Source organism: Xiphophorus couchianus, chromosome 15, assembly GCF_001444195.1.
Source record: "Xiphophorus couchianus chromosome 15, X_couchianus-1.0, whole genome shotgun sequence".
Classification (NCBI taxonomy): Eukaryota; Metazoa; Chordata; class Actinopteri; order Cyprinodontiformes; family Poeciliidae; genus Xiphophorus; species Xiphophorus couchianus.
The window spans coordinates 16,126,621-16,150,893 of NC_040242.1; the positions used below are offsets into that span (position 1 = coordinate 16,126,621).

At 41.9% G+C, this 24,273-nt stretch overlaps 1 protein-coding gene across 5 annotated transcripts; it reads left to right on the top strand.

Annotated features, from left to right (window-relative positions):
* On the top strand, window positions 1-22,873 carry mgab (MAX dimerization protein MGA b). 5 transcript variants are annotated; one of them, XM_028040809.1, is made up of 22 exons: window positions 1-237; window positions 2,889-4,081; window positions 5,724-6,189; window positions 6,321-6,408; window positions 6,530-6,664; window positions 6,737-6,886; window positions 10,345-10,458; window positions 10,638-10,995; window positions 11,875-12,070; window positions 12,160-12,322; window positions 13,210-13,382; window positions 13,496-13,700; window positions 13,824-14,044; window positions 14,191-14,376; window positions 15,293-15,521; window positions 16,457-17,052; window positions 17,132-17,226; window positions 17,307-17,352; window positions 17,484-17,648; window positions 18,536-18,647; window positions 19,642-20,298; window positions 21,297-22,873. In XM_028040809.1, the coding sequence occupies exons 2-22, from the start codon at window positions 2,925-2,927 to the stop codon at window positions 22,088-22,090; spliced, it is 6,306 nt and encodes a 2,101-aa protein (XP_027896610.1). In that variant the 5' UTR covers window positions 1-237; window positions 2,889-2,924; the 3' UTR covers window positions 22,091-22,873. The 5 variants fall into 5 exon arrangements, with proteins under 5 accessions (XP_027896610.1, XP_027896613.1, XP_027896614.1 ...); XM_028040812.1 differs by having other exon boundaries at window positions 13,827-14,044; XM_028040813.1 differs by having other exon boundaries at window positions 3-237; window positions 6,761-6,886.
* The last annotated feature ends 1,400 nt before the right edge of the window (window positions 22,874-24,273 follow it).

Genomic DNA, 24,273 nt, shown 5'->3' on the forward strand with positions numbered 1-24,273 from the left:
GCTGAAAGTGCGACGTCATAGCCCCGGAGCACGGATATGTGTGTGAGTGAGTGGGGCAGTGAGGAGTGTGTGTGTGTGTGTGACTCACAGAGGGTGAGAATGGAGATGAGATCGAAAAGGTTGAAGAAGTAAAGGAAACCCACAGGAAGAGAGGCGAAGTGTCACGCCTTTTTACAGTAAAACCCGGGAAGCAATCAACGCAACTTGTACAGAGTTGCACGTACCCGGGAGCGCGAGGTGAGAGAAAAGGGGAAATAGTAAGATCAACCATAATGAGCTCGTGGATGTTGCTGGACTCCCGCTTTCCTCGCTCTGGCGGGTCGGGAATCACGCGCCATTGGACGGGTGGGGGGGTAGGGAGCTGGGTGATCCACGCCGTGCATGCGCGTTTGGCTCGCAGCGGCGTGCACGGGTCGGTCGATGCGAGCACAGCGGCGGCGTGGCTTTCGGCCTCCATTTGCCAGTTTGTGTTTATGTTCGAGGAATTTACCGAGGCTCGTCTTGGCGGCCAAGACGACGCGCAACAGTTGGGGGTTTCGCCGCAGAGGTCATTGTTGCACGGCGCCTTGTTTTGACACGAGGTTTCGGGGCCGCGCTGGGAGGTGAGGGTTTTTTTTTTTTTTTTTTGACGAAACGTGCAACTTTTCCAACTCTGTGAGCAGCGGAGCGGGCGGCCTTCCTCCCTGCTGCAGCGTGTGAGAAAGAAAGCGCTGTTGTTTAAACTGCTGATATTAAAAGCCCGACTTCTTCTTCTTTCTTTTTTTTTTTTTTTGGACGGAAAAATACTAACGCCAATACAATTTGTGAGTAAATGTCGTAAACAAGATGGTAGTAACCTGTGTAATCCTGTCTTTGCCTTTATTAACACCTTTTATTGTGGAGCGTTTGCCTGCTGGTGTGATAACAACAAGAGCAGGTCACCTTTCTGGCTTCATGACTGCCATTCACGAAGGTGGTTTTATTTAAGAGACCGTTTGGAGGACGGTTTTTTTCCCCTTTCTTTCTTTACGGAATAAAATCAGGCCCGCGTTTCAGCTAAGGACTTAGCAGGGTGACATCAACCAGCCGATTGGTCGGCCAAATGAAATACTTTTTGTTGTCTATTTTAACGTCTGAAATTTTCGGAATGTAAAAAGGAAGTTGTCATTGTACACTTAAAGTACTTATTTCACTCCCGGGTGATTTTAATTTAAATATTGTAAGTGGAAATGTAGAAACTTGTGGCCGAATGGACTAAGCGAAGCATTCGAGCTATGTTAAGTTCATTTACTATATGTTAGATGTCTTACAAATACAGATTTCACAAATGAAATGGTAGATAGAACTAGCCAACTCTGGCTGGTCCCAGAGGAACCCATAGTTTTAACTTTTGTCGCCGTGCAGTATTTTCCGATGGTGTGAACTAGTCTCTTGTAGTGGCTTTGCTGATATGAATAAGTATTAAAAATTGCAGACTGCAGTTTGAACATTTTTCTTGTGGGAGCACAGCATCTCTAGTTTTGTGCTTCATTTTTGGATGTAGTGTCTGCACTACTTGGCTGTTGGGATGTCAGCCCTATCTACTTCCTGCTTTGTCATCCACCAACTACCCACCTTGTCGTTAACGGTGGCTTAACATGGTAGGGTTGCTTAGGGCTTCTTGTGGTAGTTTCAGTGCCTTGCAATTTATTTGTTGCAATTGAGCTTTCCTGCATTTTGCCACGAGAAAACGTATCCAAAGCATGTCAATGCTTTGTCGAACCAGCTTTTGCCGCAATTATAGCAGCCAATCTTAAAACGGTTTCTCTCTAAAGGCTTTGTACTCTGAGAAACTAAAATGTTCTTCAATTTGAAATGGATCAATGCCAGTCAGATCGGATGGAGAGCATCTTGGGACTATAGTCTTCATGGCTTGGCACAGGGTTTTAATGTTCTTTTGGGCTTGGGGTTGGCCGTACTAGCAAGTCCACAGTTGCTCAGGATAAATGTTTATTGTTGATAACCTTGTTGCAGAATGAAACCTCTTATTTCCTGCTGACGAAAGCATCCCCACAGCATGATGCTGCTGTCACTATGTTTGACAGTGAAGATGGTGTGTTCAGGGTGATGCATTTTTCATGTAAATCGAAAAGTTCCAATTTTGGACTCATTGGCACTATATAAAGACAATTATTGTACTTTTTATTGTTATCAGTCAGTGATGGGAAATTAAACTCTTTTCAGAGAATCGGCCCCTAATTTATTATCTGTAGCATCATATTTCAGTTTAACTTAGCAAATATGAATGTTTATTTTGTCAATAAGTCCTTTTGCATTTAGATTTTTTTATTAGAAGCCTTACCCCTGCTTAATTTTATGTGTTTGTGTTGTTATGAAAACAAGCATTGTGACTTTAGTGTAATATTTTATTCAAAATTTAAATTTCTGTTTAACACAGAAACAAATGAACAAATGTATTGAACGGAAACAAACTCAGTCACCATACTTTGGCTTCTACTTTGCTATTCCCAATATTTAAACTGCAGCCAGATGCTGCTTCGTTTACAGATGCCGGCCATATTTAAGGTTTTTGCGACACTCTCCTCATCACTGTCTTCTGACTGAGGTGACAGACAGATTCTTCAGCTGACTGTCCCCGTCTCTGTTTTCACATAATGGTGAAATCCCATATAATCAGGAACCGAAGACAAATGTACGCCACACTTTACAGGTTTCTCTAAGTTTTAAAAACTTTGGAAACCATCTTTTACTCCTGGTCTGTTAACTAAAATCCCAATAAAACACATTGAAATTTATTGTTGTCACCTGATAAATTAGGAAAACTATCAAGGGGTGTGTTTCCTGTCACGTATGGAGAACTTCTGAACAAAGCTGTAATATTCCTGTGACATCCTTGTTTTTTGTTTTAGGAGCCAGATGCAGTGTGACGATCAAAGCCGTTGGTGATGCCTGCGTCGGACTCTGAACTCGCAGCCATGGAGGTCAACCATGAATTGGAGGAAGAGGAGGGCAAATTGCTCGATGCTCCGCTCACAAACCCCCCTGCTTCCGTCCCTACGTCACCTCCCTCTCGTTTAACCACTGCAAAGCCCAGTTTCGCCACTGACACCACAACGGAGGGCAAAGCCATCTCCGTGGCAAGCAATGAATGTAGTTCGACTCTTTCTTCACCTGCTGAAGCAACCCCAGCTAAGCCTGCTGTTACACCCCCTGCAATACTTGAACAGACTTTCGACCAAAGCCCTGCTACCTCGCAGATAGCGTCTGCACCAGACTCTCTAAAAAGCCCAGGAGCAAGTCTGCTTTCCATTTCCGATCCTCCACCTTGGGTTCCCACGTTGCCGCCTTCCGCGTTTGGCTGTCAAAACCCAGAAGGAGATTTCCCCGTTGTGCTCACCTTTGAGGGCGTTTCTGTCACGTTGGAGAACAACAGCATATGGAAGCAGTTCTGCGAGTGTGGAACCGAGATGATCCTCACTAAGCAGGGTCGCCGCATGTTCCCCTACTGCCGCTACCGCCTGGCCGGTCTGGACCCTGATCGGATGTACAGCCTCGTCCTGTCCATCGTTCCGTCAAGCCCATTCAGGTATCGGTGGAACACGTCCAGATGGGAGGCCAACGGGCCGACGGAGCACCAGTCTCAGGGCCTGATCCGAGCCTTTCCCCACCACTACTCGCCCTGCCTGGGCTCAGACTGGATGAGCTGCTTGGTGTCTTTCTATAAACTCAAGCTGACGAATTGTTTCCAAGATCAAGAGGGTCATATGATCCTGCACTCCATGCATCGTTACATTCCTAGGCTTCACATCATTCCGGTTCTGGATGGGGAGGCGCCTACAGCCGACAAACCCGTCGTCATGGGACCCGAGAGCATCACCTTTACGTTCCCGCAAACGGAATTCATGGCGGTGACGACTTACCAGAACTTTCGGATCACGCAGCTGAAGATCAATCATAACCCTTTTGCCAAGGGCTTCAGGGAGGACGGGAACAACTCCCGCCTTAACAGAATCCACCCACCTGCTGTGAGTCCAGAGACCCGAACCAAGCTACTGAAACCTGCTGAACCCGCTGAGCAACAGGAGGAGGTGATGGATCTGAGGTGAGTGGGCAAGGCTTCTCCTGTTCGGCGCTGATATTTCTCTTGGTTATTGAATGAAACATTTTAGACTACTGAAAATGTTTAGAAGAAAAAACAGCCTACATGTTTGTGTAAGTGAAAGAGAAGTGACAATTATATTTCAACTCAAAGAATAGGAGTCAATTACATATAGTTTTTTTTGTGCTTGTAATTTTGTGTTTATTTTGAACTTAGTATGACTTGTGTGTATCTTCATTATCTGTTTTGCTTATGGTTTATTCTGAGGACACAGAAACATAACTACATTTTAAAGTGACACAATACACCTACGAAGTTGTTCTCAATCCATTAATGATGAGAAGAAGGAGCGTGCCGTGGTGGCATAGGGGACAGCGCGACCCATGTTTGGAGGCCTTGAGTCCTCGACGCGGCTGTTGCCGGTTCTACTCCCGGACCCGGCGATATTTCCCGCACATCTTACCCCGTCTCCTTCCCACTTTCTTGTCAGCCTACTTTCATATAAGGGACACTAGAGCCCACAAAAGACCCCCTGGAGGCGTAAAAAACAACAACAACAAACAAAAAAATAATAATGAGAAGAAGAAGTTATGGTTAGCCCTAACCCCTAAGTTTAATAAAATGTTTAAGAAAAAATAGTGACAGTTTTGGACATATGTGATCCACTGAATTGTGGGGGAGTGGTTATGATAACGATTTTCACTGTTCTTGTAAAACCCAAGTATGATTGAAGAGCGTTTCACCCATTATTACTTGTTTAATTTTGTAAACTTATTATCATTCATTTTTGAGTGTAGTACAAATCGAATAATGCAATTTGATTCCTAAGTGGGGATAGTCCTGCCTTTATTTAATTTTACGTTTGATTTTGCTATAGTTGGATCCAAAATCGCAGCTTCTATCAAACAACCTGCAGGACATCTTTTGCTTTTAACTTTGTGGTAGTCTTTGGATTTTAAATGTTAAAATACTGGCCTGATCAGTGCATCGCTACAATATATTGAAATCGTGTCGGACGGCCGTGTTATTATGTATTCCGATGTAACTATAGTAATCGCACAAGTTGTACCTCAAAATACGGCAGCTTATTCTTTCTCTGAAGAACATGCAAACGTTTTCACTAACAACAACCTAATGCTGAAACTAATTGCTGTGAAATAGAAAGTCTTACAATAGTTATTCCACCTGCTTAGTTAACTGAAAGATTAGTTAACCAAAGCTGACTTTTATTAATTATAACTACAGTCTGGAATGTACCGACAAAACCAGGGACACCTGAGTGTTGCACGTTGTTAAAGACTTAAAATATTTGATCACATATATACCAAAAACTTGAAACTGTTGGCAGTTTTAGACTTAATGGTGATCTTTTAATTGGGAGTTTAATGTTGAAAGCACTGGATGATTTGCAGTGGGTACAACTAATGGAAAATAACAAATTAATTTAAAAAAAACCAGTGGTAGTGAAATATTTTTAAACCCATTCAAACAGTTTCATAACATGTAATTGTATGTGGATGTAGTCAGTGTTCATCAATAGTTTCCCATCATGCTCTGCAGGTGTCGCCAACCCTTTGTACGCACAATCCAGATCATTTTTTGTACTTTTTTATTGGTGTTAATAACCATTCTTTTATTTGTGTAGCACGAAGAGTCAGGATCCCTCCTCTTCATCTGCAAATGCACAAGAGACTAGACTGGTGCTGAAGCCTATAATGTCCCACCCAGCCGGCGTTGGTGATGCATATGTGCCCTGCATCCGGGGCAAACATGCACTGGGTGAGATTGTTCTCCTCCAGAACCAGCCTTCTGTTCAACCGAAGAAAGACGACGCGGCCATTGTTCTTCTGAAGGCAAACTCAGTCTTGAGGAGGCCGCCTAAAGCAAGACCCAGTAAGTCCAGCTCCTCAATGGGAACCCCGGTACGATCGATTGGGTTTCGCAAGAGGAGAAGGAAGAAGATCAGGAGTCGTTGGACGATGTACTATGCAAGGACTTGGAGAAGGGCGGCTGCGGCTCCCAAACCGGCCCACAGCCCGTCATTGACTTTCGCCATGCAGCCGGAAATGGACGACATAGAAGGCCTGCTGTTTGTGTCTTTCACATCGAAGGTAAAACTGCTAATAAGGCGCATGTTTCGAAAGAGTGGAGATGGCAGTCTCGGCCACAACACAAGATTAGCTTGTTGGGTTGTTAAGATTATTCTCCTGAAGGCTTAATTCTTTTTTGTTTTATTTGACAGGAAGCTCTTGAGGTTCACGTCAAATACAAGTTATCAAACGCCTCATCGTCAGAACCCGCCATTACCACAGCAGAGCCGATGGAGGCGGGTAAGGAATTGAGCAAGCTTTTGTTTATTTACCTATGCAAGAAATGTCTGAATTGCTTGTGTAAATGCATGTTGTTTACACTTCAGCTGTATGTTCTATAATTTTATTAATGTTGATGTAGGAGACTTTTGTGCCGTTTCTGTGGAGGAGAACCCAGAGACGGAGGGGGAGAAAACGGCTCGGTTGGAGTCTCTCCTCTTGGATGACCTGAGCGCTTTCAGACACAGACAGGTCATCCATCCAGTGCTGCAGGAGGGTGAGTTCATCTAAACGCCTAAACAAGCAGGTAGCTGAGGCTAAAGTAAGGCTATGTGAATTTATTCACCAGCTGAATCTCTTAATCTGCATCCAGTGGGCTTGAAGTTGAGTTCCTTAGACCCAACCAAGGCTGTCGACTTGAAGTATCTGGGTGTTTCTCTGCCACCGCCTCCTTCAAGCCTGAAAGGCCAAACCAGCACACCAGCTTTATCGCCTGCTGGTAAGTTAGACAGATGAAGGAATCTGTGCTATTTGAGCACAGATTCTGGTTTATTGTTATTTAAGCTAAAGCTCCAAATTTGATTAGAGTCATTTTAAATGTAAGAATATGTATAAGCCCAGTCGCTGCTTAAAGTAAAAGAAAACCTACCATATCTCCAGATCTGCTAATATTACAACACATTGGACAAAACTATAACTTGACTACAGTTTGAAATTTTTAAGTTTATTCGATAGACTCCTTAAATTGTCTCCTAAAGTTTAACATTTTCTTTCCTTACCCTGAATCTTAGAGTTTTTCAGATAAAAAGGAGAACTTCATCTGTCTTTATTTAACCCATAAAGCAAAACTCGACAGCTTTGGCAGGTTTTGGTCGTAGACTGACTGACGTATAGCCGTGCTCAAGGCTGAATGGATTTATGAATGGGGATTTGACAACAATTCACAAATAGGAATAATAATTACTTCATTGAAGGTAGCAGATTTTTCGTCCACACAGAATATAACCTGAAATGTGTGTCTGAATAACAGTTTGCCCTTTTAAATTTGTGTCTCCTAAAAGAAGAAACTGACCTTAAATGTCAGCCTATATTTGGATATCATGTAAATTACAACTAAAGCAAATGTCAGATTCTCAAAGACCAACGCTGTTTTTGGCACAATGATTACCTGAAATAAACTTTGTCCACTAGAAGCTGATGAGGTCCATGTGAAAATTAATCTGGCAGGGATTGAAAATAACAAGATTGCAGATGATGTGAACTAGTTTTATCCTAGGTTCCTTTACTTTCTTTCTGTAGTGATAACGATGTAGCTAAACTACAAGAACGCCATCAAGTTCAGCTATCCGGTGCTGTGTCACGCAACACTCAAAATCAATGAGTTATGTTCAAAAAAGCACAAATGTATATATATATACATTTTCCTTTTTTGATCTCAAGTGCAACCTTTTTCTGTTGGTACACGATGCAATCTGCTTTGTGCGTACAGTTCAGAAATTGGGCTGATAATCTCTGCACAACATGGGCAAAAAAAGAGACTGTATAGAATGAAAATGAAACGTTGAGAGTACTTGGCGAATAAATTTATGCCTCGCCGAAAACTGCATAGATGTTACAGACAAAATCTCCCTATAAGCTGTGTGTCCTCTCTAGTTCTTGCAGGAAAGACAAATAACGTAAAAATACCTTTTTCCTGATAGCTTTTATTTTCAGCCTGACTGTCAGTTTTGTACTTTTTCAAATTGGTTTCCACAGCCTGGCAGTTGTACGTATATTACATCCGATGCGGAGGGAGTTTGCTACTGTCTGTGGACACACATCTCGGCCCAAAAAGAAGGGGCCAGTATTCAGTTAAAACTATAAAAAAAGGCGGATATTGAATTAATATGGTTTCATTGTGATTCTAGTGGCTCTCTGGAAAGAGGTACCTAGAATTGATTTCAAATTAGCTGCACAGATGCTCTGGGTGTGTGTGTGAGGGAGATGAAAGATCCAGTTGGGGGAGAAAAAGAAAAAAGATTTGTTTTTCAGTCGCAGAGCTACAACTTAGGTAGTCATTCCAAATCTTATAGAAAAGTGTAACAGTAATAAACTTTAAATGCATTCTGCTGACACAGACTTCTGTGTTTTCATGCCTTTGGAGAGAGAGGGGAGAAAATGGGGCTCCGGTCGGGGCTACGTGCTGGGATATGAAGACATAAATAAGATGGACTGTTTCATTTACTCTCAAACTGAACTACAACTACTCCCATCTCGGAGGAAATTTGTAATAATCCGTAGATCTGTAATAATTAAAGCCTGCGAGGTCTGTCTCAAAGGAGCAGTATCTCCACACACACACCATCACACACCTGCAGCAGCATGTCAGCTACTTCCGAACCTTAAATCGTTTAATGATGTACATTCCTGGGTGGTTTTAAATTGTACCTCGATATGTTAATGCTGTAAAAATAATCACCAGTTTAAGTCAAGTTTATTTGTAAGGCACGTTTCGGCAAATGGGTAGTTCAAAGTGCTCGACATCATAAAAACATAATACAGTAACCAATTATGAAACGAGCAATAAACATTATATTTTCTAAAATGTCACCATCAAGCAAATGTAAATAAAATATGTCAGCCAGTGTTCCAGTTAGTGGAACTCAAAGGGACCCTAAACAGGTGAGTGTTTAGCTTTGACTTAAAGGAACTCTGTTTTTCAGACTCGTTGCACTTCTTCCACTGAAAGGCTTCTTGGAGAGTCTTCCTCACATTAAACACCTCATTTTATTCATGTAAAGTTAAGCGCTGTAGCTCTTCAGCGAGTCCTCTGTAGATTTACTGTTTGCATGTTTTGGGTTATTTTGATGTTCGGCGGTCCACCTGTGCGTCAAATTTTGTTTATGCTACAAATGCTCAAAACTGGACAGGAGAGTTCACGGCGGGTTCTGAGCTGACCTGATCCGGCTGCAGCAAAGCATCCCCAGACCATGACACTTCCACCGCCATGCTTCACAGTTGGTGTGATGCAGCCTTTGGTTTAGACTTGTCTGTCCAAAGATTTCTTTTTTCTCCCCAGTAGCCCTCGTCTTCTGGCAAAGGTTTCAACATTATCGCATCAGATGAAAGGACCTGCTGATGATATTTTAGCTTTTGAGACTTTTTTTTTTTCTCAGCATCATACCCTCTATGGTGAACCTCCTTGTACAGCCTAACTGGATCATGTTGGCAGTAGTGCTAAATGTCTCTTAGTTATTTACCATTTTCCATGTAGTAGAACGTCTGATTTTCAGTTCTTTTGAGTTCTTTTACTCCTTTCTCAGGCTGACAACCTGCTACAATCGTCTACCTGAAGGTCCCAAGTGACTTTTTGGGCCTGACCACAGTGTTCACTCTCACTTCAACTGTCAGGAGCACAAACCAAGCAAACTGTCTGACACTTAAACTCATTAAAAATGGAGTGGCATTTGTTCTTGATGAGCTAAACCTGTATATTGTTTAAACCACAAAATTCTAATCACGAATGTCAGATTTTTGTTCGTTTTGGAGGAAAAAAAACAAAAACCATCTCCAGTTTTTATTCTTTTTTTTTAATATAGCTGTATTTCAAACTATTGCTAAAGTTGTCTAATTATGTTGGAGGATCTCAGATTTCACAGGCTTTTTTTCCCCCCTACATAATTTTGTATTAAACGGGGAGAAAGCCAGCTTAATGCCTCACTGTTTCCTGCTGATTCAGTAACCTCCATCCTATTGTCACCCCCTCAACCAATTAACAGAACAGTTAATCTCCTAATTAGTTTTACCATAAAAATCAGCTTTAAAACATGTTCAGGGTGTCTTTAGCAACTGATGCCTCTGGTTTAAGGGGATTAATGGAGCCACTTACAGTTTTTTTTTTTTTTTTTTTTTTTTTGCATCATGTCTGAAGGGCCAAAGATTGCTCTGAGTTGTAACTCGGCGTTTTGTCTTTCGCAGATGAGGAATTGCCCTTTATCTCCAGAACAGGAAAAACAAGGGATGTGACAAAAATAAAAGGCTGGAGAAACAAGTTCGCAAGAAGCCAAGAAACATCTGCTGCTAACAGTGAAGGTTAGGCTTGTTTCTCTTGCAGCTTCGGGGGTTTCTTTTATCAAGCAGTGGGATTAGCATAGTCAGTCTAATTACCAAAAGATTAACTGAACTGAAACCAGCAGCTTAATGTGTTTGTGTCTGATTCATTATTCTTCCTAAATAAATTAGAGTGTTTTTTTTTTTCTTCCTTCCTGAAGGATTACAAAAGAACATGTCTGCTTTCTGCAGCAACATGTTGGACGAGTACTTGGAGAACGAAGCACAACAAATCAGCGAGCGCGCCGCCGCGTTCTCCACCCACCCAGAGGACGCGGTGGCCTACCAGCTGCCCGCCAGGGGCTCCAGCTACGTCAAGACCCTGGACAGCGCGCTCAGGCATCGGAATGCCGCCTCCAGAGTCTCAGGCGGGCCCAGGAGGCCGTGCCCTCTCTCTCGTAAAGCCTCGCCGTTCTCGGCTCGGACGTCTCCGACCACTTCTGAAGCCGCGGGCCGGGCCTTGGATCCAGACGCTGCTGCTGCTGCTGGGGCTGCTTACGCTGACGACTACTCACGAAGGTAGGAAGGAGGCATTTGTCTCTGCCAGATGCTCGATATTTTGTCACATTTGTTCCGCTTGGTGTGTCTTGAGAGTGTAGCTCAATTGGTTGTGGTGAGGTTTCTCTACTGTCTTGCCTGTTTCTAAGTCCTATAGGGGATAAATTATGTCTGTGAACTCAGATTTGTTTAATACCTACCATAAATAAAAACATACAGGGTAAAGAAAAGGACAGTTTATATTTCAGTTTGCTTTAATAATCAACCTGCTGCGGCAACGAAGCTCTCTACCATATTTCTACCATAGTTCCAATCATTTAAATATGTCAGTTTCTGAAATAATCAAAATCAGAAATCGACGTTAAATTTAGACTGAAAAGAATCCTAACTGTTTTTTACGTCTCGATTCCTTTTCTGTTGTTCAGGTCATTAATTGGTATATTTAGTATAAATTTTTTAACGATATCAAGGCTGTAAAAACTTGTGGGTTCAAAACTTAAAATTTCAAACAAACATACGTTTTCATTTTAAAGTTCATTTCATGAGCTGCTGGTGAAAGGCTCAGATTAAGTCTTGACTAGCGTAACTCTTAGCTGCACACTGCCAATCAGCTGGTTAATGGCTACTTTCACCTTTTCTCTCTAACAAAAAGACACATTTCACATTTCAGCTTCTACATTTTTACTTCTTAACTTAATAGAGTCCAGTGTTTTGTTGGCGCTTACTTTAGCAAGCTTTTCTCATATTTTTCCAGCAATTGGCGTTTTAATTATTATTTTGTTTTTTCACTTCAGATGTTTATTTTACGTCAAACTTTGTTCTTACTGTACAAGTGGAACATGTTAGAAAGTGAATAGCCGTAACTTGTCGTGTCTCTCTCTGCCTCTGGCTGCCGTCCAGCCAGTCGGCAGCTAATCAGAGAGCTGCAACGGGATTCGGCCAGAGCCAGGGTCCGACCCACAGAGCTGCAGGCTTCACAAAGATCCAGCTCAGGCTGCTGCAGATGGAAGACGCAGCGTTTAACCAGGGCCTGAGCAGAACACATCTGACTCCAGAAAGACTCTCGACGGCTCTGTCTGTCATCATGAGCAAAGAGGTAACAAAGACCGGTCAGAAAAATGGCTGCCAGGCCCGACTTCTGGAATAGAAGAGCCTCTTCTTACTGCCTCTCTTTCTTTCAATCAGAGAATGCCCAGTGAGCTCCCGTTTCGAGACGACTCCGTAGGACCAAAGTGTGGTCAGGACTTCTGCAGACTGGGCTGTGTGTGTGACAGTGTGAAGCAGCTGAACACACACCCTGACCACTGCAGACTGCCTGAGTGCATGTTTACCTGCGGCTGCCTCAGACGTAAGATCCTCCAGATGTTAAATCAAACCCGGTCTGATTACTGCAGGGTTTATATTTATTGTTGTTCTGAAGGTCAGAGTAATAGGATACTCCTTAAACATTTTCACATCGTGCCACATCACAACCACAAACTTTAACATGTTTCAATGTTAGTGGGATGCACAAACACAAACTGGTGCAAAATTGGGAAGTGGAAGAAGGTTCCATTGTTTTTATCGTTTCAGACGTAGCTCGGGTGTCAAATGTAAACAGAATGCCAGACCGGGTGTAGCTTCTGTCAAGAGTAAAAAAACCAAAGAAAACATAAAGTTAAAAGCTGAAAAAACTGTGAATACTTGGCGTACTGTCGGAGACCTTTCCTCTGCTAGCGCTACATCTCTAGTGACGAAAATATTTTTCCTTTCTTGGAAAATAGTCAGATGGGATACAAAGTGTCTAAGCATGACTTTCAAAGCTGTGCCACAGATTTTTTTTATTAGCATTCAGCTCTGGACTTTGACTAGGGCATTCTAACTCTAGAAAATGCTTCCATCTGAACCTTTTCTTTGTTATTCTGCCTGCCTGCTCTGTTCCTTTCATGAGGATTTTTGTTCACTCTTGGTCTTTTAACAAACCTCTGAACATCTGGATTAATACTGAGAATAAATTACACACAGATTGATCAGTTTTCAATATTTTAGTTTCTAAAAAAATCTTTATGTACTTTAGGTCAAGTTGTATAAAATCTCCCGCAGAACAGTTTCTAAAGTTAACGCTTTTATATAAAAACATCAAATTTCTCCCTCCGACAGATATTTACAACCTATTTTTGATTCTCTTCCTGCTCATAATTCCGATTTAGTAAAAGTTAATTTAATTCTTTTTTTCTTTTGTTCCTTGTCATCCAGCTCGGATGGACACAGAACAACCGGCCCAGAATCGCTTTGGCTCCGCTGCTGCCAAACTGTGGAACCGCAACATTTACGACGAGGATCTAGAGCCGCTTTACACTCCCAAAGTGGCTCCGCCCCCCGCCCCAGTGAAGTTAATCAAAACCTGGACATTTTGCCCGGCACCTCCGGTAAAATAATGTGGTTTTTCTTCTTCTCTTGAATCTGATAGAGTTTCACCAATTATTATTCATATATTTAGTAGTAATAAAAAAAAAGGAAATTAAAATAATTATGATTTCAGATGCGCGAAGAGGACAAGGATCCCGTTTATAAGTATCTGGAGAGCAAGTTGACGTGCGCACGCGTCAGGGCGTACAACAGCCTGCCGCCTCCGGTCGTCACCCTGAGCGCCGCACTTCTTGATCAAGGGGACAAACCAGCGCAGAACGTCGATAAACCCGTCCTGAAACAGGAGAATGCCGCTGACGTGACCCATCAAAAGCCAGGTAAAGAAATTAAATTAATACTTCGACCCTTAAAGACTGCTTTGTGACTTAGTATTTCACCACCCACTGTTATATTTGAGATATTAAACGTACAAGTCGATGCATATTTCTGTGTTTATGCAGCAGATTCGGATACGAGGCCTGTTGCAGCGAAAGTGAAGCAGCAGATCCAGATCCAGTCCATGTGTCTGTGGAAGAACGACAGCAAAATGGTGCTGGAGGGTTTGTGCGACCGCATGAACCAGAACCGGCTCCACCGGCGTTTCTACATCGGGCCCTACTGCGTCAACCCTTTGACCAGAGTCACCTTGAGGAAACCCAGCGGCACCATCATCACCTACAGGGTGGGCTTGTGTTGCCGCGTTCCGTCAAAAGGAAAAGCACGCCGAGCGTTTTACTGTTAATTCTATGGATGTTTTATTGGCTAAAGGCTAAAAAGATAGTTGGTTTATTTATTTGTTTTTTGTTTTTTTAATCCAAATGCTTTTAGATGAAGATCAGTAAACCGGAAAAAGTGAGTGACTGTGAGGACGAAAGCGAGGAGGAAGAGAAGTGTGATGGAGATGCTGAGGAAGAGGTAGCAAAGGACCCTGGGAATCAGTTTGGGGAGTCCCGGGCTGGGAGGCTGAGGGCCCGGAGAAAACAGTCAGGCCACAAACCATCCGGACTCATCCAGGTACGCTTACAATGGATGCTGTGTTTTGGTTGTGTGTTATTTCCCCATCATCCTCTTTTCATGTAAAGATACCTCTTTAACCCTGTTTAGTCAAACTGAGAAACGCAGGACTAAACGTCTGAGCTAACTGTCAATGTTGAGTCAGAATAAGACACAATATTAGTAATGTTGGCCATTTTCTAATAATTAAACATGGACATTTCCCATTCATATCCTATCTACTTTTATTTTTAGAAAACAAAAACAGTTTTTAATGTGTGAAACGTTTATTTTCACGAGTGACGTATTTTTATACATCTATTAGTTTATTTAGAATTTTTTAGCGTATAATAACCTAAATATTCACCTTATCAAACCCTTTATTTAAAATGTAACAGAGACTGTAAAATACAGCTGGAAATAGTTGTGAGGAATAATTGTTTCTTTTTAGAATTTTTCAGAACTAAATTCATGTAAATTTATATTTATAAATGTGTGTACATTTCCTTGGATTTAAATGATTTATTAGAATTTCGTCATGATGCTTTAAAACGCACCCACCTATGTTCTTTCATTTAACCTTTAGCTGTAATGAAAGTCTTATTTTACAAGAAATTGTAAAAAATAAAATCTCTCGTATTAATCTGGGAATTTTAAAAGAAATAATTTTCTGGTAATCCTGACTGATCCAAATATGAGTAATGGTTAGTCTGCCTATGACTTTTCTTGGTGGATGTAATGAGATGGTTTAAACTGTACAAGTAAATTGGATTAACTGTATGTTGTAGGTAATGAATTTGTTAGATTATTTGTGGAAGTATTATTAATTTCTGCATAGTAACAGCTTAATATATTTGATGCCATGGGTTATTGCAACCATCCCTGATGGATAGATTATGTAAATATGTTAATCTGTTGTTTTTTTGTTTGTTTTCAGGTAAATGATAAATACTACAATCGGGCCATGCTGTCGCTCGGCAACATAGGGTCTCTGCATCCAGCCAATCGTCTTGCAGCTCATGTCACGGGCCGACTGTGGGCCGATAAAATCTCTCAAGTGAAACAATCAGAGATCTTCAGCTCCACACCAGAACCGCTTCATGTAAAAGCCACAAAGACATTTGTTCCTCCGGTTGTGGAGCAGAAGACAACACAGCAGCCCAAAGGTGAGATCGGTCCCAACTCAAGCACTTTACTGTGATGAGCGTACAGGAAGTCAGCAGCTCAGAAAGCATCAGGCTGCTGTCGGGCAGCACTGTCATGTTTCAATTACCTTTTTTTTTCTTGCGTCTTGTGAGTCAGGGGTGTCCAACTCATTTTCCTATTGGACCACATATCAACATTATGAACGTTCCCAAGGGCCACTGCTGCCAGAATGTAGCGATGAAGCTCATTAACAAACCGTTTAAAAGATTAATAAATAGCTATTTGATGAGTACTTCTTAAATAAAAAATATTGAACATCTTTGCAAATGTTTTTTGGGGGGTTTTGTTGTCAAAATTATGGATTTTGTTCTGATTAAGAAATATTTGCAATTTTGCAGAATTTTAATGTGACTTTTTGATGCTCGCCATATCGATCATGGACTAACTTGAAATAAAGTAAGGCTAGGGCAGCGGTTTGAAATGTAAAAAGTACTGCCACCTACTGGTGGGAGTTAGCAGTCACTTAAACCCAATATTTTTGAAATTTTTTGCAGAAAATTTGCAATAAAATAAAATTACAATTATGCATTTTTCTTTTAATTTTATTTTATTGCTAATTTTCTGCAAAGATTTTCAAAAATATTGGGTTTAAGTGACTAACTCCCACCATTAGGTGGCAGTACTTTTTACATTTCAAACCGCTGCCTTAGCCTTACTTTATTTATTTATTTATTTATTTATTTATCAAAAAACTGTGGGTAACTGTTGATTTTTACATGAATACCTCAACAAATTGCAAAAAAAAAAAACTGTAGGGACTGATTGACGTAATTTACCATCCAGTCTCTAGAGGGCGACATAAAAAGCTACAGCGGGTCTGGAGTTTGACACCTGTGTTGCAAATTATCTGGTGGTTATTTTCCTAACTGCTGCTCCATATTCTTTGCTTCCTCAGCTGATTTACACAAACCGCACTCTTTGAGTAATGGCTCCACGGCGCAGGGTTCTCAGAAGTCCCAGCCTGTCCAGTCGTTTGGCCCAATCCAGCAGAACATCCACAGCAGCTCCACATCCTCGCCCGTCTCCCTCACCGTCTCCCCGTCGCTGAAAAGCCCCAGCTTCCTGGCTAAGAGCGGGACGTACTCCTTCAGAATCTGCCCTCCGTCCACCCACGCCGGCGGAGGCCAGAGCCCCGCGGGCGTGGCCCTGCCGGGGGGCTTCACCCTCATCCAGCTCCTGAAACCCGGAGCTGATAAGGTCGGAGGGCAAGCAAAGCCCCCCGATGTCACCAGCAGCGCTCCAGCAGAGAACAAAGTATCTAACCTGAGCCACTTGGCGAAGGAGTGGGTCGGTTTTGACACCTTCAGCAAAGTCAAGACCTTACTGAGCAGCAACGTGCCAGAGCCCGACTCCGCCTCTGAGAGGAAGATGTCGTCGTCGGGTGGGAACGATGAGGAGGACGACCTGGAGAATCAGCAGGGATCGCTCCATGGCTTGTCCTCAGAAGACTTGAGCTCCGACTTCTCAGACTCTGATGAATGCCAAGAAGACGTAAGCCCTTTTGTTTCTCGCAGTAAATGTTTAATATTTGGTATCGTTGATGTAAAAGCTGTGAAATCTGTTTCTTCAGGAGGAAATGGTGGACATTGAAACTGTTGAAGGGAAACAAGGAGAAGTCATTTCTAAAATGAGGAAAGATGCTTTTGCGATATCACAACAAGCAATGTAATAGGTTTGGACGTTTTCTCATTGAAGTTTCAAATACTGATAAAAGTCTAATCGGGCTGATCTGTGTTTGTCTTCAGGGATTCTGCAGATGAATGTGGAGAAGTAAAAGATCTCAACGAACTGGTAAAGGCTATATACTGCTAACTATCCCTTAGCTGTCTTATCAGATAGCAAATATTCTGAGAACATTTACATTTCCTCTGAAAATAAAGCATATCCATTGTCTTACGTGCATTTATTATCTCCTTTGTCAGATTTTAAAGTATAACACCGATTCTGAAAACAAAAGGCCGAGGATGCGCAAGAACCACTCGGCGCTGGAGAAGCTGAGGCGCTGTGAACAGCGAGTTCTGTTCGACAGACTGCAGAGTCTCCTCAAACTGGATTCCAGATCTTCCAGGCATCAGGTTCTTAATATGGTGAGTAGTAATCCAGCAGTCCAGGTGTACACTTGAGTTTTGCAGGCATTTGTCCTAAAATGATGCCTTCAGTGGCCAGTAGTTGGAGGTTCGATTCATTCTTGCAGGTTTAAGAATCCTTGAATCTCCAGTGGCAGCTATTTGGGAGTGCCTTAGGATTTCAGTCCCAAAATTGCCTTGAAATTTGTCCTCTGTCTCTTTAAGAAGCTCCTGCTCTTCCCCACACGTCGCTTTCAACACGTCATTACAACTATGCTACCCTTTGGGCCAGTAACAATCATTCTTACAAGCGTTGGACTGAGAAGTAGTTCGTATTATGAGTTCAGCAGACTCTCAGTTCTACCAGATGTCTGCTAATTGCTGCTGCCGGTAGTCTGGAGGAGCCGAAATGGGGAAACTGTGGGGTGGAAACTCGGCTGGACACTGCCGCTCTGAGGTGGAGCTTTGTGACAGCAAGCGTTTATGCATCCCTGAATGGTTGCCATGGGAGATTCAAGGATTTCTCAAACATACATGAAAAAATCAGGTATGTTTTTGATGAGGGAACAACATAACATAAAGCTCTATAAAGACAATTTTACATAATGTTTTTCACTTTAAAAACAATTTCAAGGTGTCAAAATGTCACATTTCTTTTAAGCCTTGTTTGATATATACATCATTTTTATAACAACTGAAGGCAACAAAATTACTTGATTGTGCTATAAAATGTCACTGTATGCCTGGAAAATACATAATATCCCCCATTTAAAGCCCACCCTATAGAATATGTAATAAATATAAAGAAATTATTTACTATTACAAGGATTTTTGCTTGTTACACCTACTCTTGGAAAGATCGTCAATATCTATATCTTCATCCTTCGTTTTCTTTTTGCTGTTTCTAGGCTGCAAAAGAAATTGAAAATCTGGGCAAAACATCCAGATATTTTCAAGCGGAGAAAACGAGGCTGCTTCAAGCTCAGTCTGTCTATTTGAAGAAGCTGTCTGTGCTGGCCGGTAAATACATTGTGTTTGATGATCTGAGTACATGTGTAGGTATTTGCAGTGACGTGCGGTGAGGTTCATAGCTGGTGAGGCACTGACGTCATCAGAATCAGATTTGCAAATAGATGCATAGATTGACAGCAGTTTACAGGTTATGTTTCACTTCTGCATCCTTACACATACAAACTGTAGCTCACAAAACACACATTTCCTTAAAAAACAAAATAAATGTTATTACTGTCTTACCTGCTTCGATTGAAAGTCCACTTGAGAAAACTTTTTTAGTGTTGTAATGTAGTCATCCATGTGGAAAGTCGGGATAAGCGAGAGGAAAAAAATCACTATCTCTATTATAATCTATCGCTGCACTTGACTTGCTTCCCGAATCGTTTAGCCTAGCTCGCTGTCACTTACTTGGCTGTTGAGGAGTGAACAAGACGAACGTCTGGGATCTTGAGCGCCCCCTGCCATGAGGCAAGAGAACTGCCTGCCTCACCTCGAACCTGTTCTCTGCCGTTTATAATCGCTCATTACACGAAACACGTTATACAAACACAGTTGGTGACAAAAAGCACTGTACATTATATACATAAGCTAAATTATTGGAAATAAGTTCACATATTAAATTTGTTTAAACCATTTTATTGACGCCGTACAGCAACATGCTCTCTCCGCTTAGCAGCCAGCGCAGAGCCAGGGGTTGCGCAATCCAAGGTGAGGCAGAGCTCGCTGCTGCCTCACCGGCATCGCTTCCAAGCATTTGAATGGGAAAATAAGAAAATTCAGCGATTTTGAACAAATAAAAATCGAAATTGGTGAAGCTACATGAAAAATAAATATTTTTTAGTACAAACCACCAGATGAATATAACAATTTAAATTACTTTATGATTATATATTTTCTTTCATTCCATGATGGCTGTTGAGGCACTGCCTCACCTGCCTCCCCTGACCGCACGTCACTGGGTATTTGTCGGTTAGTCAGTAACTAACTTTCTGGTGTTCAGGGAAGCCTGAGAGCCTGATTGAGAGCAAGCTAAAGGAGATCTTTGAGCGGCAGAAGCAGCGTGAGAAGAACATGAAATGGAAGCCTTTCTTTTCCCAACTCCTGCAGAGCAAGGCTGCTCTTCTTCAAGCCACCGCCCCTTCTTCTGACCCCCAGCCCTCTTCACAGCCGAAGCCCGACCCGAGCCCCCCGGGTCAAGCCCACCTGTCTGAGGCAGCAAAAAAAAATTTACAAAAGCTGATGTCTCTGTTCCGTCCTTCTAAAAAGCCGGAGAAGGCTCTGGAGCAGTCTGTCAATAACAAATTCAAGCAAGACGTTCCAACTAAAGTGTCCATCGTCGTGCCACGACAGTTTGTCAAAGCGACGCTGAAGACGGAGGCTCAGCGGAAAGAACCCGGAGCTTCGGATCAACCGGCTTCGAAGTCAGAGGACAACCAGAAAGCGTCTGAAAATCCAGATCAGAATGGATCTGGATTACCCACTTCTGTAGCAAACGACTCACAGCTCCAGGACAAAATGGCCGTTGAGGGAGCGTCCACCAAGCCTGGAACCTCAGGGGTTAAAAGAACAACCATAGTCGTCCCTTCAAGGCCGCTTTCTCTTCCTCTGATTCGCTCCAAAACCGGCAGACTCATACTTCCCTCCTCCCTGAAACCACGTAAGCTAACAGCAACATTTTAATACTCATACTCTAATAATATGTCTGCCTCTATTTTAATTAGAATATTACTAAAGTTATTTTATTTCAGTTTTTCAACAAAATGAAACTCTTCTCATATAAACACAAAGAAATATAGCTTGTTTGTTTATTTATGTTTATTTTGATGACTGTTGCTTTTGCTGCTAATAAAATAACAAAATTCAGTTGAAGGTTGCTATGAAACCAATCTGGGTTTAGTTAACACCACAGCAGGGCTTTAAAGAATCACCTCAGATCTGATGCAGAAATTCAAGCAAAAGCTGACTGCTGTTGATCTGATTTGGTTAGCCTGGTTGAGCTGTAGCATCAGGGTACCTTTACATCAGACGTCTGTCTGGAAGCTGACTATTGGGGAAAAGTTCTACATTTAGACAGAACCGAAAGACGCCTTGAATCCGTTGTAGTTGTCATGCCAGGCCACTAAATGGCGCTGTGGCTTTAGCATGTTGTCGAAAAGCTCATGTGCTGTTGACAATTAGCTTCCACTTAATTTAAAAAACCAGAATAACCATTTGATGCTAGATAAGGCCAACATATTGAATGCTAATGCTAGCCTATTTATGCTAATGACCAGCAGAGTAAGAATGCAACCCAAAGGGTGGCCAACGCAGACTTGTTAGTCAAAGCTAACACAAGTGAGTAGCTTCCTTCTTATTTGCCAGTGCCATGCGCTCAGTTACCACCACTGGCCTATCATTAATCAGATCATCATGCCATAGATTGGACAGGTGGATCCCATGATTAGTGTGACTTACTTAAGTAAACGCACAACAGAATAGGTGTACTTCTGTACAATGCTTGTGTACTATTCAGATTTTCTGATGAGACTGAATCTTGAGATTCTATTAGCAGCAAGTTAGAATTTACAAAAGCTAATTTTAATTATAGATGGTAATGTAATTTATTAAAAGTACTTGTACTGTCAGTTTCATAAATCTTATTGCATCTTCTCCCAGTTGGACAAGGTTACTACACAGTGATGTTCATGGACTCCAAGAAGAAGGGGGAAGGAGACGAGGCCAGCTCTTCAGCCAATGCAGAGCAGTCTCTGGTGGACCCTTCCAAGAGTTTAGAGAAAACCACCTCTGATTCTAACCAGCCGTCAGATTCTGATCCAAAGAGTTCAGGTTCAGCGAGCCCCCTCGCTGATCTGGCCTTCCTCAACAGAGCGATCGCGTTACCTCCACTCGACCTACAAGCCAGTGAGGCGAACCAAGGAAGGCCCGTTCCAATCTTGGTTAGAACCTCATCGGGTCACATATGTTTGAAGCCGGTAGGTCAGATCCGTCGTCCTCCTCCTGCCAACCCCGAGCAAGATTCCAACCTCGACAAAAGCCGGTTTTCGAAGAGCCAGGTGTCCCATCTGACTACAGACGCTACCGAAACCAAGTTGGCACAGACCAATAGGAGCGACTCTTATATGCACAGGCTAGCTGAACTGAAGCAAGGAGACATTACTGTGGAAAAGATGAAGGGCAAACGAGGCAGAGGAAGGCCTCCGGGAAAGAAAACGGCACAGGGACGAGGTGCTGCTGTAAAGCGAGGAAGAAGTCAGGACTCCGACGACGACTCCCCGGTTAAATTCACCATCGCGTCTCTCAAAAGATCCAGTTCACCAAACTCGCAAGGGGAGGGGTTCACTTCCCGACCGCAAACACGTGGCTCTCTGGGAAAGGACTTCCCCAGCGAAAAGAAACGCTCGTGGATAGACATGGAAAAGGAGCTGGAACCAGATCTCGATCTGGTATAGTCTCTATAGGGTAAAGTTGGACTCTTTCCGTTTGGTACCACACAGCTCTCTGTCGCAGCAGCGTGCTCAAACCTGACATTTTTACCTCCTTTACTGTTTATTGGCGTCGACATGACATGCAGGCCTCACCACATGTGCCTGTTTAAAAAAAAAAAAAAAAAAAAAGGGGCCCTGGAAAGGTACCTAATGCTGCTGCTGCTGCTATTGTGGCTGTAGAGAAAAGTCAAATTCAAAGAGCATTACCTGACCTGCTGAATGTATGAAGTCTGTGCTTAAACTACCGCAGTCAGCTTTCTAAAATGATATTGTCTATAAATGTGACTAAGATGTTCTATTTTTTTTTTTTTTTTAAACGCCTTACTGACTCGATTACGTTGTACATGAACTTGTTTGTTAGTGTCATGCAGAAGAGAATAAAAACTGAATAAAGCCTTAGGAGGGAAATCGTACCAAACCATTAACTGCTACAATAATGACTTCTCATTTTTTACACTTCAAAAAATATATATATTTTTTTTTAGTTGCACTTTATATTTCTGGTAGAACTCAAGCAATAAGACGTTTATTCAGCTCGTACAGAAACGCTACTGATCTCTACTGTGTGGGATGTTACATCAGTGGTATTCTTTATTATGTATAAAGTTGATCTATAAGAAAAAGTCTTTGTGAATGTTTTTTTTTTTTTTATGGAAGACTTTGGGTATGATTTTTTATTTTTTTTTTTGAAACACTGGTTGTTAACCTGACTGAGTAATAAAATATCTGATATTAAAAATGGGGGGGGGGGGAAACTATGCGTATTCTTTGTTTTTAATTTGGCAAACACTTGCTCAAAATTAGTCCATGTTCAAAGGGACACCATCTCTAAATAGTATTCACAACCCTGTTCAATTGCCAAGCTTTTAATATTAAAAGAAACTAGAAAATTCCTGAAGAAATTTAACCGGGGCCTGCCAAAGTGTGCCCGTCGGCTTGGACCCAGCGTTATGATGCTAGAAATTAGCATCAATGCTAAAGAAAGCTGCAATCATATGAGGACAATGACAAGAATGTTGACTAACATGTACTTGCACCGTTCAGTATGATAAAGTAAGTGTATCAGCTAAAATTAGCAAAAATGCTAATGTTAGCATCATTGCTGTCACTAGCATGTGGGACATCACTAGGATGTTTTCTATAATGGACTTACTCCATTCAGTATACTAAACATGGCTAAAAAGTAAAATAAATAGCTTATTAAAGCTAAAATGCTAATGCTAATGAACTGCCTTGCTGCGCAAGGCCTTGCTCGCAAGGTGCGCAAGGCAGTTCCCTAACCTCAGAGAAACAGATAATGCAGAATAATATTATTGCACCGCCTGCGGCGGTGCACTAACCTCAGGGGCATGTTGAGGCTTTTATTTTGAAATTTTTGTTAAGCTTAATTTCAAAGGTCCACACTAATCCCATGTGTAATAGTCATTGGGTTAAATCAGTTATATAATGCTCAAAACACAAGTAGTTGATGTAAAAATATTCAAGGCTTTTATTTTGAAATTTTCTTTATGCTTCATTTTAAAAGGCCAAACTAATCCCATGTGTATCAGTGCTTTGGATAAAAAAGTCACATAAAGCCAAAAAGAGCAATAACATGATGTAAAAATATTCAAGGCTTTTATTTTGAAATTTTCAGTATGCTTCATTTTAATGTTCCAAACTAATCCCATGTGTAACGGTGACTGAGTTAAATCAGTTAAATACAGCCCATAGCAGCAAGTAGTTGTAAAGGCCAGTTCAGTCCTCCTGGTCTTCCACTATAGTTAGAACTACAGTGATGCGTATTTGTAGTCCTAACCAGCAGCCAATAGCCTCCTGAGTTCCGTTGCTATGGTAAATAATTCTCTCTGCCAACTGTCAGCTGTGAGTGAGACATGCAGGTGGAAACAATTCTCTGTTTGAGCCAGCCAGTTTGAACTAAAAAAAGCATTGGAAACAACTCCTTCCCGTTCGGGAACCGTAATACATATTCGAAAAGCGTTTGAAGCGTATGAGAGGGCTATTTGTCGTCTCCGATAGTCCCGCAATTCATATCTCTACGTCACTCACAGTATTAACAGTGATAAGAGAAAGAAATGGTGTGCCCAGATCTGAAATTTTTGAGAAATATATGAAAATACATGGGAGAGAGCCTGAGAGAGCGACAG

What these genes read in the sequence shown, in the direction of transcription:
- mgab (XM_028040809.1), top strand. Translation starts at nt 2,925, where the DNA reads ATGCCTGCGTCGGACTCTGAACTCGCAGCCATGGAGGTCAACCATGAA. An exon ending in CTGTCATCATGAGCAAAGAG is followed by an intron (nt 12,071 to 12,159) that starts GTAACAAAGACC and finishes TCTTTCAATCAG; the next exon opens with AGAATGCCCAGTGAGCTCCC. An exon ending in GCGATATCACAACAAGCAAT is followed by an intron (nt 17,227 to 17,306) that starts GTAATAGGTTTG and finishes GTTTGTCTTCAG; the next exon opens with GGATTCTGCAGATGAATGTG.